General features: G+C 40.6%; 1 protein-coding gene across 1 annotated transcript in view; it reads left to right on the forward strand.

The window, feature by feature from the left end:
• Nucleotides 1-14549, forward strand: part of slc25a21 (solute carrier family 25 member 21) — an 87500-nt gene extending 72951 nt beyond the window's left edge. The window contains exons 5-11 of the mRNA XM_070842598.1: nt 6465-6531; nt 7367-7426; nt 9804-9911; nt 10006-10170; nt 11789-11970; nt 13049-13101; nt 13621-14549. Coding sequence (XP_070698699.1) covers nt 6465-6531; nt 7367-7426; nt 9804-9911; nt 10006-10170; nt 11789-11970; nt 13049-13101; nt 13621-13682 — 697 coding nt within the window. The 3' untranslated portion in view covers nt 13683-14549. The remainder of the gene's footprint in view (nt 1-6464; nt 6532-7366; nt 7427-9803; nt 9912-10005; nt 10171-11788; nt 11971-13048; nt 13102-13620) is intronic.

Genomic DNA, 14549 nt, shown 5'->3' on the forward strand with positions numbered 1-14549 from the left:
AAAACGTTCAATACTAACTAGAGACAGTCATCCCGCTATGCTCCCTCCTCCTCTGCCTGCCCCGTGACAGCACTGTGAGACAGTGCAGGTGCAGGAGAAAGTGGTTGCCACTCGCTCTGTTTACGGCGAGTCGACAGCTTTACAGCGGAAATAAAGTTGATCTGCTGCGAGGTGTGAGCGAGTGCACGGTGAGAGGCCGGCTTGTGACAGTTGGAAATCCTATGTTGGCTGTAGTTCAACAGACGCAGCTATCCTGCTACAGTAGCTGTGCCCTCTTCACCTCACACACACCCACACGCACAGTGTGAAATTTAATGCCATTGTGCCTGCGTACTTTTTGGGTGTGTCCTTCGCGAGTAGGTTGTCATGAATTTAAAGAGAATTTTGACAGTGAAATGGCAGCCAAATTACACACTATCCACATCATCAACTATGAGAGCTATTTGAGTGTTTGCTCAAACATGGAACAAAGCTGTGGTAGCTCAGAAAGTCTCTGCAGACAGAAGATCCACTTTCCTGTTGACCAATTATCACTAACAGTATATTTTTGCTGAGGCTGTAATCACTCTCCAGTAGCACATCAGGGATTACCTCCAGGCCAAACCACTTAGTTATAACTTATACAAATGTGTTGGGCCCCACTGTTGTAGAATTATTATTAAAAATAAACATCTCCCGTCAGCTCATGGCAGGACCGAGCTAACACCAGGCTTCGCTCTCTCTCTGAGGTGATGAGGGAGGAAACATGAGCTCTCAACTCGAGCTTGGTGATTAAACTGAAGAAAGACTTGGAAATGTGCAAATGTATGACACCATCTTTGAGACAGTCTAAAGCCAGGACACAATAACTGCACCTATAGACTTTTCACGTAGAAGCAGGGTACATTTTTAATACTTTTAGTAAAATACTGTTAAATACTGTTAATGTGGGGATTATTTCTCTTAAAAACTTAAAAATTTTACATTAGGTTCTTAAAAAATCTGGGAAATTTAGCATGAAATCCTGTAGCTGTGTTCATAAGCGTGTGACAGTGTGAACTATGCTCACCAACACTTGGTTGTTGTATTGCCTTACAGGCCATGCTCCATTTTCTGTTGCATGTGGGTGTAGCAGCGTGAGCATGTGTTAAGTGTTTCCGTCTGGAGGGAAACAAAAAGACTCTATTCTCGAGCATTCTTTACCAGTGTGGTATCCAGAGACTGGGTCGGGACCCAAAGCACGGCCACAGGAACATTAAAAGGGTCCATGCATTACAACAGAGCACTTTGGCCTGCGTACAGTAGATCAATGACTAATGCCTGGAACTAGTGCAGGGTCAAGGGGGGGTTGACTCAAGCTGGGACCACCCGGGTAAAGAATATCTCCCTTTATGGAACCGCAAAGATATGCATATCCACTGTATTGTATTTGTTTTGTTACGGTAAAACAGGCATGGGTCGCAGCTTTAAAGGAATAATTCAACTTAATGGGAAACATGTCTTTTTTTTCACCTCCAGTTTTTGTACATTTTAAATAAGATACAACGTGATAATTGGCCAGAGGTGCTGGTATGCTGATTTTGTTGCCATTGGACAGAGCCAGGTTTGCTGGTTTCCTGTTTCCAGTCTTAATGCCAAGCTAAGCTGACCAGCTATTGGTGGTAGATTCATATTTATTTGAGTTTTGATCTTCTTATCTAAACAACAAAGCAAAAGGGCATATTTTACAAAATGTCAATCTCTTCTTTTAACAGTCTGATCTCCCTCTTAAAAAGAACTCAAACAGAGGAGCCTGTTTGTTTGAGTATACAGTACAATAAGATTTCCAGGAGTAAAAAAATTGTTTTATTTTCCACAGTTAGGCAAAAGGAAGCATTTTGAAATGTCATAATTCACTATGTCACTGTCTGGAGTGCAGCAAATTCACCATTATGTGTGAATCACATAGAACTGGAGATTCATCATAAAGGCAGGATTGAAATTTTCCTCCAGTAATCAATCATCAGTAAGCCACCTCAAATTCCCCTGTCTCCAAGTCAATAAGTAGCACTTTTAATCATATTTGCAACTATTCTGTGCTTACCGTATGTAATGTGAATTAATGACCATTTTTCCCTAATAATACATCAAACTTCAGATAGTTTCTGTGATGCTGAAGTGATGAAGCAGAGAAATGATATTTGTGCCTTATCTTGTGAATCCTGGCCACTTGTAATTCTGCTCCATTGTCCCTGTCGGTGTCAGTGACGATGTCAAGGTTAAAGTAGACACTGGGAAAGTGAAAATATTTGCAGATGAAGCATGCCGGTTGTTTATATGTTAAAATGTTCCCTGAGGCAGCTCATATTTTCCATAGTATCCTCATGGCAGTGCTGTGAAGCGCTGCTGCAAAATTCTGCTTTTTTGTTAATGCAAATGACCTGTTACTTTATACGTGAGTGTGTTTCAGAATCTGAACTTGACCAACATCATTGGCCAGTTTTATTTAACCAGTCGTGTGTGTAGTTCTGTCAGTGCTATGCTCCTCTCCAGATGGATGGAGGCTGTTAAAAAAGGAAAGGTTTATGAAAATAAAAGACAAATCATACACACAAGTGCATACAAACATGTACACATACACACACATTCATCGGCCCCCCCCCTTCCTCACTCTGTGTCAGGAGGCCATTTGCTTAGGAAAGCCAAAATGGGACTTGGTGTGTATTTTCCATCAAAGCAAATTAGGATTCAAATGATGGCCAATCACTAGAAGCTCTATTTGTTCTGTAACAAATTTCACTCCTCCGTCATCACCTGGTGGCTCCCCAGCCTGACCACACCCGGAAAATCTGTGGCCACCATTTGCATGGACAAAGAGAGCAGAGGGAAGGGGCTTCCGTCTGACTGAAATAACTTGTTTATACAAACGATACAAGGGATAAATTCTTGGCTTCAAAGAAGGAGTTTCCTCAGCCATAATCCCGTACTCCAGCATCATTATTATTATTATTATTAGTATTATTACTGTGGCTCAATTACCCACAGCCGGTACCATTTGTATAACTTCCGATGTTGATGAAATAGGTTCTTCTCTGTCAGCTGATGACAAGTGTTTTGATAATTAGTTATGGCTCACTGCTGTCTTGGGAAGGCAGTGGGGATTCTGTGCGAGCTGAGTGACCTGTCCTTCTCAGGTTATATTCACTGGCAATGTGTGCCTGCAGGAAAAATATTTACTCTTGGACCCAATCAACCAAGTTCATCTCTGTTGACTTGTCAGGAATGTTGTCACAACAGAGCTGGTGCCGCTGTTCACAGGATGTAGTCGGTCACACCACATTGTCCTCTTTGTCCACAGACTTGTGTTCAGTATCAATACTTTCTCTCCTTGTAACCTGCAGTCATCTAAGTGGAAGTGGGCACACTCTCTATAGTGGTCCTGTGCACTTTTACAGATCATTTATGCCCTTTGACTTTGTTTGGTGACTTAAAGAATAAGGCTGGTAATATTCTATTATTTGTTACTGTCAACCCATCTCATGAAAAGAGCAAACCAGCATTGTGTTAGCTGTTAACGACTTCCCTACAACTATCCCTGTAGCTCTCAGCCCCAAGACCATTTGTACCTAGAGAAAACATTTAGAGAGAAATTCTTTAAAACAGTTAATGAATATATACTTTATTTTTAAAAAAAGACAAAATAGTTTCTTAAAACAGCAAAGCACTAAGATTTTTTTAGCAAACATTAAAAGAGGTAATACAGTATTTGTTGGGGACTATTTTTAATGTATTTTTTATACACATTTGCTGATCCAGTGAGTACCACAGCCAGGTGGTGCATTTTGAATTTACTCCAGTGTGTCCATGTTCATCATAGTCACAATATATAGCTATATAGATCATAGTCATCATAGCTACACAGACGATACTTGAAAGTAAATAAGTTCATTGATGTCTTTGCTTTTTTTCATGGGATCTGTTGACAATAGGAAAAATACAGATTTTTTTTTAGCGTATTCTTAATATCTGGTCCAGCGTTGTCTTTTAATAAGGGTACTGCTGATGATATTCTGACGTGAATTTAAAGTGTGTCATGAAAACTCTCATAAAACCTAACCCTAAACACAGTTTCTAAGCTGTGTCTTTTTGAAAAGTAGCAGATTTGTTGATTGCTAACACTGGTTATGTTCCTTGGTCCCTCAGCTCTGTAAGATCTGAATTAACATGTTGTTGGTCATGTTATTCACTGTCTGAACTCGCTGTAAAACATTCTTCAAAATGGCACACAAAGTAACATTATGTTTTTTAAAAACTACTTGAAATGATTTTTTTTTTAAAAATACTTCATATTTCATGTGGGTACATATTTAACTGCTGTATTGTAGAGCCCCGACCTATTCCCACTGGTTGGTTGATTAATCGTGTGTAGAAATTTACAAGGGTGGAGAAAACAATTTAATTAATGCCTACGATGCCTTGAACATCTTTATTAGCTTCAAAGTGTAAGACGATGATGATGTGTTCACTGTTCCTCTTGTTTAAAGATTGACCTGTTGTACCTGTTTCACTTTGAGGCAGTCCCCTTAAAACAACATTTATGAGTGAGAGCCGGAGAGAAATAGTCTGCTCTTGCCAGTGACGGTTTGTTCTCTCCACAACAGCGAATTACTTTATAGTTTCTGATGTTTCAGGTGATTCAGACCTGGGGTGTGAGCCACTAACACTACTTCCCAATTTACTGTTGCACACTGATGCTATACATAGAGGAGGTGTGAGAAAGAAGGTTCAGACAAAGAGTTTATTGTGAAAATCAAACAACTACCTGCAGAATTTTATTATTCTGACAACTTGTTTGACAAGTTCAGACGAATGAACTATTCTACCCATGTTTTGACTGAAATGAAACATGGGGGATAAGCACATGTATGCACTTCTGAATGTATACGAAACATGCTTTGCGCCCTCTTTGCAAAACAGTAGACATACTATGATCTTCTCGGATGTATACGTCAAAGTGTAGTCAGGCATTTGGCTCTTTAAAAACACATCATAACTGCCTTTCTTGTTACATTCCCCTGATTTACCCACCTGAATAGAAATACTTTGATATAGAAAGAATGAAGCTTTAAAGCATTTCAGTTTTAGATGAATACATGATTTCTGACTTTGCAATACTTTATTTAAAACTTTAATTTGAAAGAATTTCTGTCTGTTTTAACAAATGTGTTGAAAGGGAATTAGCATAAAACCTGGCTGTCCATTTACTGTGTAAATATACACTGCACAAGATGGACTGCTTACAAAATATAGTATGTGTAAAATGTAGGCATACATCTCTATATACATAACTCACTGTATCATTTTATGATTTTTCCTGCCTCAAAGTGTGCTTTAAATCATGGCTGGACATATGATTGAGCAAGGGCAAACTACCAAATTGACTAAAATTATACAGCTACCGTCCTTTGAAACATCCAGTATATCAAACACTGAAATAAACTCTTAAATCATTTCCTCAGCAGATTGCTGGAGAGCTCGATTGCCAGGGTTTGTGGTTTGAAAATATGTCTTGGTAGTCATGTTGCCAAACAGCAGCAATATACTTTCTGTTTCCATTTTGTGAGCTTTTCTATTAGTCCTGCAGTCTAAATTCAATATTGAGACTTTATTCCTATATTAACCGTATGTCTTTGAGAAAGGGCCGTTATGGTGCCACATTCCTGGAACTAAGAGTCAGGATATCTCCAACTCTGCTGCTTTGATTTTGACCTTTGTCATCTTTACCGTCTCTTGTCAGTCCTCCAACTTTATGGAAGTGCAGCTCTAAATTCCCCAAGTACCACTTTAACTCCAAATAATGTATTCTTAAAATTGGTGGTTTTCAAATGTATGTACACAACAGATCCAGGCAGCAAGTGGCCTTTATTTATTTCCATAGTGTGAAAATCATTTAGCAGATGTCTGAAACATACTGAGTAATGTACTTAATTGTATAAATCAAGTCTACAATTGTTTTTATAAAATGCAAAATCAAAACGACAATCAGATTTATTCAGTCCATTTATGTAATACAGTTTATAATGAGAGATAAAATATGCAAAACCTCCGGTATAGCTCTGTAAGGTTCTCTAAGTACTAAATTTATATGACTGCAATTGTTCTCATTATTGATTAATCTGCTGTTTTCTCTCAATTATTTGAGCAACTGTGTGGTCTGTAAAATGTCAGACAAATGTTTTGTCCAAAGAGATTTAGTTTAATATCACACATGACAAAGAAAAACAGCAAATCTTCTCAGCTGAGAAGTTAAAACTTAGTATGTTTGACTTTTTTGCTTAAAAAATTACTTAAATGCGAATCAACTAATAGTTTCAGCTCTTAATTACATTTTTTATTTTATTTTTTTCAAAAAAAAGGTCACGTGGAACTCGGCAAGTCATAAAAGTTATACAACGGTACCGTCATCAGATGAGCTTGTGTAAGACTGAATCTTTTTCTCTCTACAGAGTCTTTGGCTTCTATAAGGGAATCCTGCCGCCGATTCTGGCAGAGACGCCAAAGAGAGCAGTCAAGGTAAGATAAAAGATGTGCACGTTGATTCGTAGGAAAACCTCAAAGCTTCTCGCTATATGATACAATGCTCAGGCTCTGGTTTCACTGGGAGGTGCTTGATTGCCATATGAAAACACTCCAACCGCAGTAGTTCTAACATGGTACACACATGTTGATTAAGTGCACGACGCCCTCCACCATGTCTGCCTCTTTCTGTTTGTTCTGTTGGCCTACCAAATATTGACTTACAAGCATTTACAGGATGCCTTCCCCTGAGCACCCTCTTTTGATATTTGTTTGTTGGGTGGCTTCGCATCTCGTGCTTCACACTAACATGTAATGGGGTGACGGGGAGGGCGGGGGCACCGAGGGGGCCTGATGCCTGGCACACAACTGCTCTGTAATGAGATGCTGGAGACGAGGATGTGTGAACTTTAGAAATAAGCGCTCACACTGAGAAGATGGGGTAATCGCTCACACAGCGAACAAAGCTGGCCGATGGTGAGAAATGTCTGGAGTGAAGAATTAAAGCAAATTAAAGCACAGATTAAAATGCCTCTGCTGGCATTTTGCCCTTTTCTCAGATAAACAAATCAGTGGATGAGTCTCCTTGAGAGTGTGTATTACACTTTACTCTTTCCAAAAAGATTGTCGTCCAAAATTTTAAGTACGGCTTAATTTTCATGTGTTAGTGTTGTTGATATAATCACACCAAGTGCCCCTTTCCTCCAGAGTATTTTTAAGGTTTTTAATATGTGTGTGTTTATACATTATGTGAGTGTAAGTGTGTAGAGCTGTCAGTTTATGAATTCACTGTGACTTTGCTGGTTCATTAATCCTGATCTTTACTCTGCAGTTTTTCACCTTTGAGCAATACAAGAAGTTGCTGAATTTGACCCCTTTGTCTTCTGGCCTGGTGAGTCATACACAGAACCACCTCAGTACACCTACATACACTCACCTAAAACACACACACACACACACACACACACACAGACAACAAAGCAACCAGAAAAAGTTTGGTTTCTATCACTTTGTGTCCTCAGTGTCGCTTGGGGCTTGTCAGAAGACATGTTTATAGGGGTTTTGATGTGAGTGACTCTAATCATGAGAAATCGTATGGCTTGAAAACTTTAATTAATCAGCCATGTAAAAGTTATTGCCCCTTTTTATACAGTATCCAAGGTATAAAACACCTCTTAAAGCGCCATTTCGTCACTTAAACCTCAACATCTGTCACTAAGTTCACATGCACAAAATATGATATTTTTTGAAAAATGTTTTCTTTCTGAAAAAGACAATATTCCTACTAAGCTCTTTCAATGAATAGTGAAAATGAATATTCCACCAATATTCCTGTGTGCTTGCAGCTGGGCATACTCCAAATAACGTGCCATTTATCATGTCAAAATATGGAAAAGACGAATGATGTGAACCACCTGTGCTATTTTGCGTCTTAAAATCAAAATAAGATTTTTTTTTTTTGTTTTCCGTCAGTGGTGGACCTGTTGGACAGTGCAAACACAGCCTTCCTCTGTCATTCCTTCAACCGTCTAGAAAAGGTTGTCATTGCCATGTTTGCACATATCCAAAAGCCGGTTGATATCAATATCGATGTGCTTATCATAAATGTCAGCTTTTTTGAGCATTCATCTCTACCCCATCCTTGCAAACTGCTGTCTAATTTTGTCTCTAACACACAGAGTTGTCTCTAAAACATTAAAATCCCAAATTGAGACGCATAATCCGAATGCGCTGTATATTCATGTTGGACGACTGCTCCTAAAACCTGAATAGTATCAACACATCCCGTGTCTTAATTGGAAAATGCTACATATGTAATAAGGCCTAATTAGGAAAATCCAATCAGAAGACGCTTTTTACATAACTTGTATCGGAAAATTTGGAATAATGGTGGATTATTCGTGTGAATGTAAACGTAGACATTGTTTCATTACACGGTGCTGGAATGAAGCCAAAATAATGACACAGCATAACACTGTCATAAAGAACAGGCTTCACTGTATGTTTTCTTGGCGGTTGTTAATTCTTGAGACTGTTTACACCACAGGCCATGAATATACAAGTGGTTTCATCCTTCTTCACTAATCTGGTTTCTGTTATACTGAGTCATAGTTTTAAACTAGGCAGATTTGTGCTGCTCGGGTGCGGTCACCACACACCACCTATTCAGGTGGCAGCCAAGTGTCAGGCATGATGGATGGCTTACCTGCAACTCAGCGTCAAGGCCGCCCCAGCACGATTCATATCCTCGTCTTGTTTTTACAGCCATTGGTGGAGAAATGTTTACCTGTCCCATCCATCATGCTCCTTTACCCCTCCACCTCCACCTCCTTCTCTATCTCTTCATCATCATCTTCTTCTTCAAGTGCTTCCAACCCCATTTCCCCCAGAGGCCCTCGCGTATCAAGTACTATAATCACATCTGATCATTAGTGCAAGTGAATTACAGATTGGTTCTGAATGGCTCACTCTCTCCTGTTCAGCGCAGCGCAGCTGAATGCCTTCACTCTGATTAATGAGGACACACACAGTAATAATACAAATAAGGAATTAAAACGTAGCTGGCTGGCTGTGTAAACATCACAAGGCATGTCTGAGAGGATGGGTCCCGGGGCCCTGACAGCAGGATAAAGAGGCAGGAAGAGTAATGAGCTATAGACACGTTCTTGACATGTTCCCATTACGCTTCTCTGTGAGCACGCATGCACACACACTTACATGCAGACATATACAGATCCATACAAATAAAGGTAGCGTTGCAACACGCACTGTTAATTTCATGTCGAGGATATACATTTAGAGACTGGTAGTCTAGTTGTCCCCTCTTACCATGCATCAGGTTGCACAAAATTAATTTAAATGCTTTGGTTATCAGAAAATAACTGATTAATGATGTTTTTCTGATTAGCTGAATCAAATTTTCCACCTTTTTGAATGATGAATCTTAAACCGCTTGCTCACATTCCTTTTTTCTGCTTTCTTTCACCTGCCTCTCCCTCCTGCCTGTCATCTAACATGTTGTCAAATGCAAACAAACACAGGTGTCTTGTGTGTCCTCAAACATTTGTCAAAAGACAGCAATGACAGATGTGACAGAAACAAATTTCTATTTTGGACCAGACAAAAAGACTCGAGGAACAAGTTTCTGAAAAGAAAACTATGATTTTAGCATTAAGCTCTTGTAGCCTAGACATATTGAGAATATTCTGTCTATACCCAAATATTTTCTCCACACTCTCACTCAGAAATCATGTCCATCTCCCCTCCAGGCGCTGTCTGTAGCGGGGCTTGGCTCAGGCTTGACTGAGGCTGTTGTCATCAATCCGTTCGAAGTGGTGAAAGTCAGTCTGCAGGCCAACAGGGATTCCTTCAAAGAGGTTGATAGAAATAAAATACTGTATGACTCATAATGTGTTGATAATGTGCACTTTTCTCTGGAAGCCATTTGAATTCACTCTCTCTCCAATACAGCAACCGTCCTCATTCGCTCAAGCAAGACGCATAATTAAGTCAGATGGATTTGGACTGAAAGGCCTGAATAAAGGATTAACATCAACTCTGGGACGCCATGGAGTTTTCAACATGATCTACTTTGGCTTCTACTTCAATGTCAAGGATGCTATTCCTACCAGCCCGGTAATATGCCAATCAAAATCTTTGATTGCACGTCAACCTCCAGCCCTGTTTTGGTTTTTGTCAATAAGTGCGAACCCAAGACAACTTTGCTTTGGGCACCACTTAAGCTTTGCTTCGGTGTTTGTTACCTTGACTACACCTACTTGTTGCTAACTTCAGGCTATATGATATGCACGTGTCCCAGCCACCTCGCCAGTAGGGAATTGTAAGTGTTTGACAGTATGATTAGTTCGCCTGTCTGCCATGACAAAGAGGAAGCAAAAATCAGAGGAGCTTGTAAGATCAGCCCTGCTAATACCTCTTCTGTTTGCTCCTCATAACATCCTCAAAGTTTCAGATTACACATCCGGCAGGGCCTGATGGCCCAAACAAAAGTTAATTTTGTTTAATGGAAACGTTACCATACGCCGGTTCCACATGTACAAACTGGAGCATTAGATTAACTCCAATGAACTAATTGGAAGCAGACAACGATACTATTTTCAAGAGAAGGTTACAGTGGAAGCCCAGGCTCTGCTGTATTTTCGACATTTTTCCAGTGACGCATGGTGTACAGAGAACCAAGTGGTCATCCTCTGCGAATGATAATTATGTGGCTGGATGACCCAAATAGCTCTCATCTTAGATTGTGGCCGTTGCTTTTGGGAATGATCCATCTGTATGTACATTGATGGAATGATCCTGTTTGTCAGAGGCTAACGGCGGCTATTGTTGAAGCAAAAAAGGATAAATATTGTGGCCCCTGACAGCTTACAGTCTGAGCTGATGGTGGCGTTTCTCCAAAGCCCTTTTGTCAGCAACATGAGCAATGAGCTTGTAACTCAAACATGTGAAATCGAGCCAGCCAAGCTCAGGCTTTTCTCATATCGTCATTTCAGTAGTACAGTGGAGGCAGATAGCACACTTCCATCATTCATAAGTGAATGTGTGAGATGTTTGCTTAAGGCTGTTAGGAAGTGGTTTGATGGGTGTACTTAGGCCACGGGTATGTTACCCCCTTCCCCACATCCCACTTGAAAAAAACAGAAGAAGTGGGATTAGCTGTTGATTTACCTCGGCTCTCAGGGTGTCCAGCCGCTTGAGAAAGGCCTGGACCAGAGAGGCTGCTGTCATTTGTAAAAATATCCCGGCCAATTAGCTGTCAGAGCTCTCTGAGTCTGGGCTGCTTTGGTACAGTAATACCCCTGTGCCGAGTCACAGCCCAATTACCCAAATTGTCCCCATATGCCTCCCCAGTCTGCCTGCATGCACCCTGTTTATAAATCCTCTGTCTTGGCTCCCCAAAGAACATGTGCTTCTGCTCAGCCAATCAGATCACTGCACCACAGTCAGGAAGCACTAATCTGCCCCCCGCTACCATAAAATGATCACGCCTTTCATGCCAGCTTTGCAATCATATGCACAAACCCCCTCATGCTCTCCCTCACTTTTACTCGCATGCAAACAATGTCTCATTATTTGCTTTGTCAACTCCATGACAATACTTTCTCTCGATTGCTGTGAGTTTTATTTACTACCTATGTCTTGTGCCATCATATTTAACACCTGGTGCTCAATAGAAATGTCTCCAGTAAAATTATGCTTGATATTTAATCTTGTGTCTAATCCTCTTCACCAGGATCCCTTCCTGGAGTTCCTGAGGAAGTTTACTATCGGTCTGGCGTCTGGGACTATCTCCTCTTGCGTGAATATTCCATTCGACGTAGCCAAGAGCCGCATCCAAGGCCCCCAGCCTGTTCCCGGAGAGATCAAGTACCGCACCTGCTTCCAGACCATGGCACTGGTGTACAGGGAGGAAGGGTACGAACAAAGGAGGGGGGTGTTAAATAGGGGATCCTCAGGACAAAATTTGTAACACTGTCACCTGTGCTTCCAAGAATTAATGAGGTGCTTTGTCTGCTTTGTTGGTTATCTGCCAAACTGGCTGTCAGAAAAGAAAAATGCACCAGCTGCAGCTACAAGTTAGCAGGTTTTGATTCTGCGGTGTGAGCTTCCTACACTAGCTACAGGGAAAGTGCATGAATAGCTTGATGCAAAACTGTGATCCGATGACTGGAAACCAAATAGTGACGTTACATTCTGGGCTGTCTTCCCCTCATATGTGATTGTGCATTTCTGCAGTCTGTCAGTTGTACAGTAAATGTTAACATATTTTCTAGCCTTGGAGAATGACGGCTCTAAGTGGAAGCTTCAAGGAAAGATGTATGCTATGTTAGCAATCGCCCCAGGCTTTCCACTTTCCCCCATGCAGCTCCACTAGACAAGGGCCAGCGAGATGTTTGTAGTTAGTGGACACAGGAGCCTTGGGGGCTGCTGCAGGAACAGCACTGAAACGTCGTCGCAGGGGTGCATGGAGAGTGCCCCCTCCGCCACATCCAGTCCCCTTCTCTAACACAACACAGTCCCAGCTAATTAGTGGTCCCTATGGGAGACGTCGTTAAGCAGACCCTAACGAGCCGCGCGGCGCTCCACGGGTCAATCTAATCAGACAGAGGGCCAGGGAGGAAGTGGGTCGAGCCTTATTAACGCCATCAGTGGCGGGGGCAGGGAGCGGGACAGGGAGCACGAGGTGGAGGCAAGCAGCCACTGATCACCTTGAATGCATTAAGGGGCAGGTACTCGCCAGCGCTGGCCGTTAGACCCCAACCATGTACCTGACAGGGTGAGAGACAGACAGGGCAGCAGACAGACAGCCGGGCAACAACTCACCGGCACACTTCGGCCTGTACACACATGCAGGCATACCAAAGACTTACATAGATAGAAATAGTCTTCTCGTGAACTGAAATCTTGACTTTATTGATGTAACTTGAGTTTTGAACTATGTTAGTTTGTACATGGACCTTATTGACACCCTATTTTTTCTTTTTTTCTTTAGGTATTTGGCACTCTACAAGGGGCTGGTGCCAAAGATAATGAGGCTTGGACCAGGTAACAATAAATAGTTCTTTGTACTGATACTGAAATATAATCACAATAAACTACACATTGACACATTTTAGTTTGAATAATAGCTTTTCTCATTGGTAAATAAGTTTCCCAAACATTTTGTTGCTAAACTCAACTTTGCATGAGTGTTTCCAGTGAAATGAGGCAGGAAGGAGCACTACTTCCCTCTCAGACATATTCAATCTTACTATTTTGTACTTGTTTGCGCTCAAACGCAAAAATGTTTAGTCTATGTTTACGTCGTTTTTGGTTTTTTTCTGATATCTATGCAATGTTTAAAAGGAAACATGGTGAGCTAGAGACATTGTCTAACCCACTAGTATTTCCTTATTTGCTCAACTATGTACATGTGTATCTTAAATACAACATATTCCCGTGTTTTAGCCTCTGCTTCTGCATTTTAGATCACATGACGCTAGAAGCTCATTCCTATTGGTTATGTATTTATAAGCAGGGAAGTACAGGTTGATTCACTGTGGCTTTCTCTTCTGTTCAATACAGGTGGAGCAGTGATGCTGCTGGTCTATGAATATATGTCTGGATGGCTACAGAGAAACTGGTAACAAAACAAAACAAATCACAGAAAGGAAACCCACAAGAGTGCCTTATGGATTGTGTCTCATTGCCCGTACCGTTAAGTGACTCCAGTAACGTCAGACCAAATTGGTTTTTATTGTTCGTTTTTTTTTTTTTTTTTACCTTGAATACACAATACTGCTCTACAAAATACCAAATCAGCATTACAATATATCTTAGAATGCAGCTTTCTACAGGAAAAACTATGTTGTCACCTAAAGTAGTTTCTCAAGAATTAACAAAGAAATGCTTAATAAAAAAAATAAAATAAAATAAAAAAAACTCAGCTCTAGACCAGCTCAAGTACACAGCTGTGCAGTCAATGTTAATGTTATATGACAACACAAACATACTGATGAGCTCTACTGGACTCAATGGATCATCCATCTTTATCAACATCACTCATATCTTGATATAACCTGCTGATTAAGGAGCAGCAGGTGACGACCACTACAGTACACACACCCACAACAGTAGTGAACACACATAGATACTGTTTGTATGTACACATCTTCATATACAACCACATATACATGTGCCCGTGATCACAAATATATAGTGTGATAGGCACTCATAGTACTGAGCCTCACTGTATATCTCAAACAGCCGTAATAGTGCCCAGCAACTCTTAAAAATGATTGTGAGTAAGAATTTCTTATACACTGATATTTTTTAGGCCTATCACAGAACTGTTTGCATATCTGATATTTTTATGTCCATCCTTTACATTTCACAACTTTGAAGTCTTTATACTTCAAGCTTTTATTGGTAATAAATTTTGTTAATTTTACTTTTTTTAATCACAAATGAAAACAATAGCATTTGTGAAGTTACTGACATGTATTGGTAACAAA

The sequence above is a fragment of the Pempheris klunzingeri genome, chromosome 13 (assembly GCF_042242105.1).
Source record: "Pempheris klunzingeri isolate RE-2024b chromosome 13, fPemKlu1.hap1, whole genome shotgun sequence".
Taxonomy (NCBI): Eukaryota; Metazoa; Chordata; class Actinopteri; order Acropomatiformes; family Pempheridae; genus Pempheris; species Pempheris klunzingeri.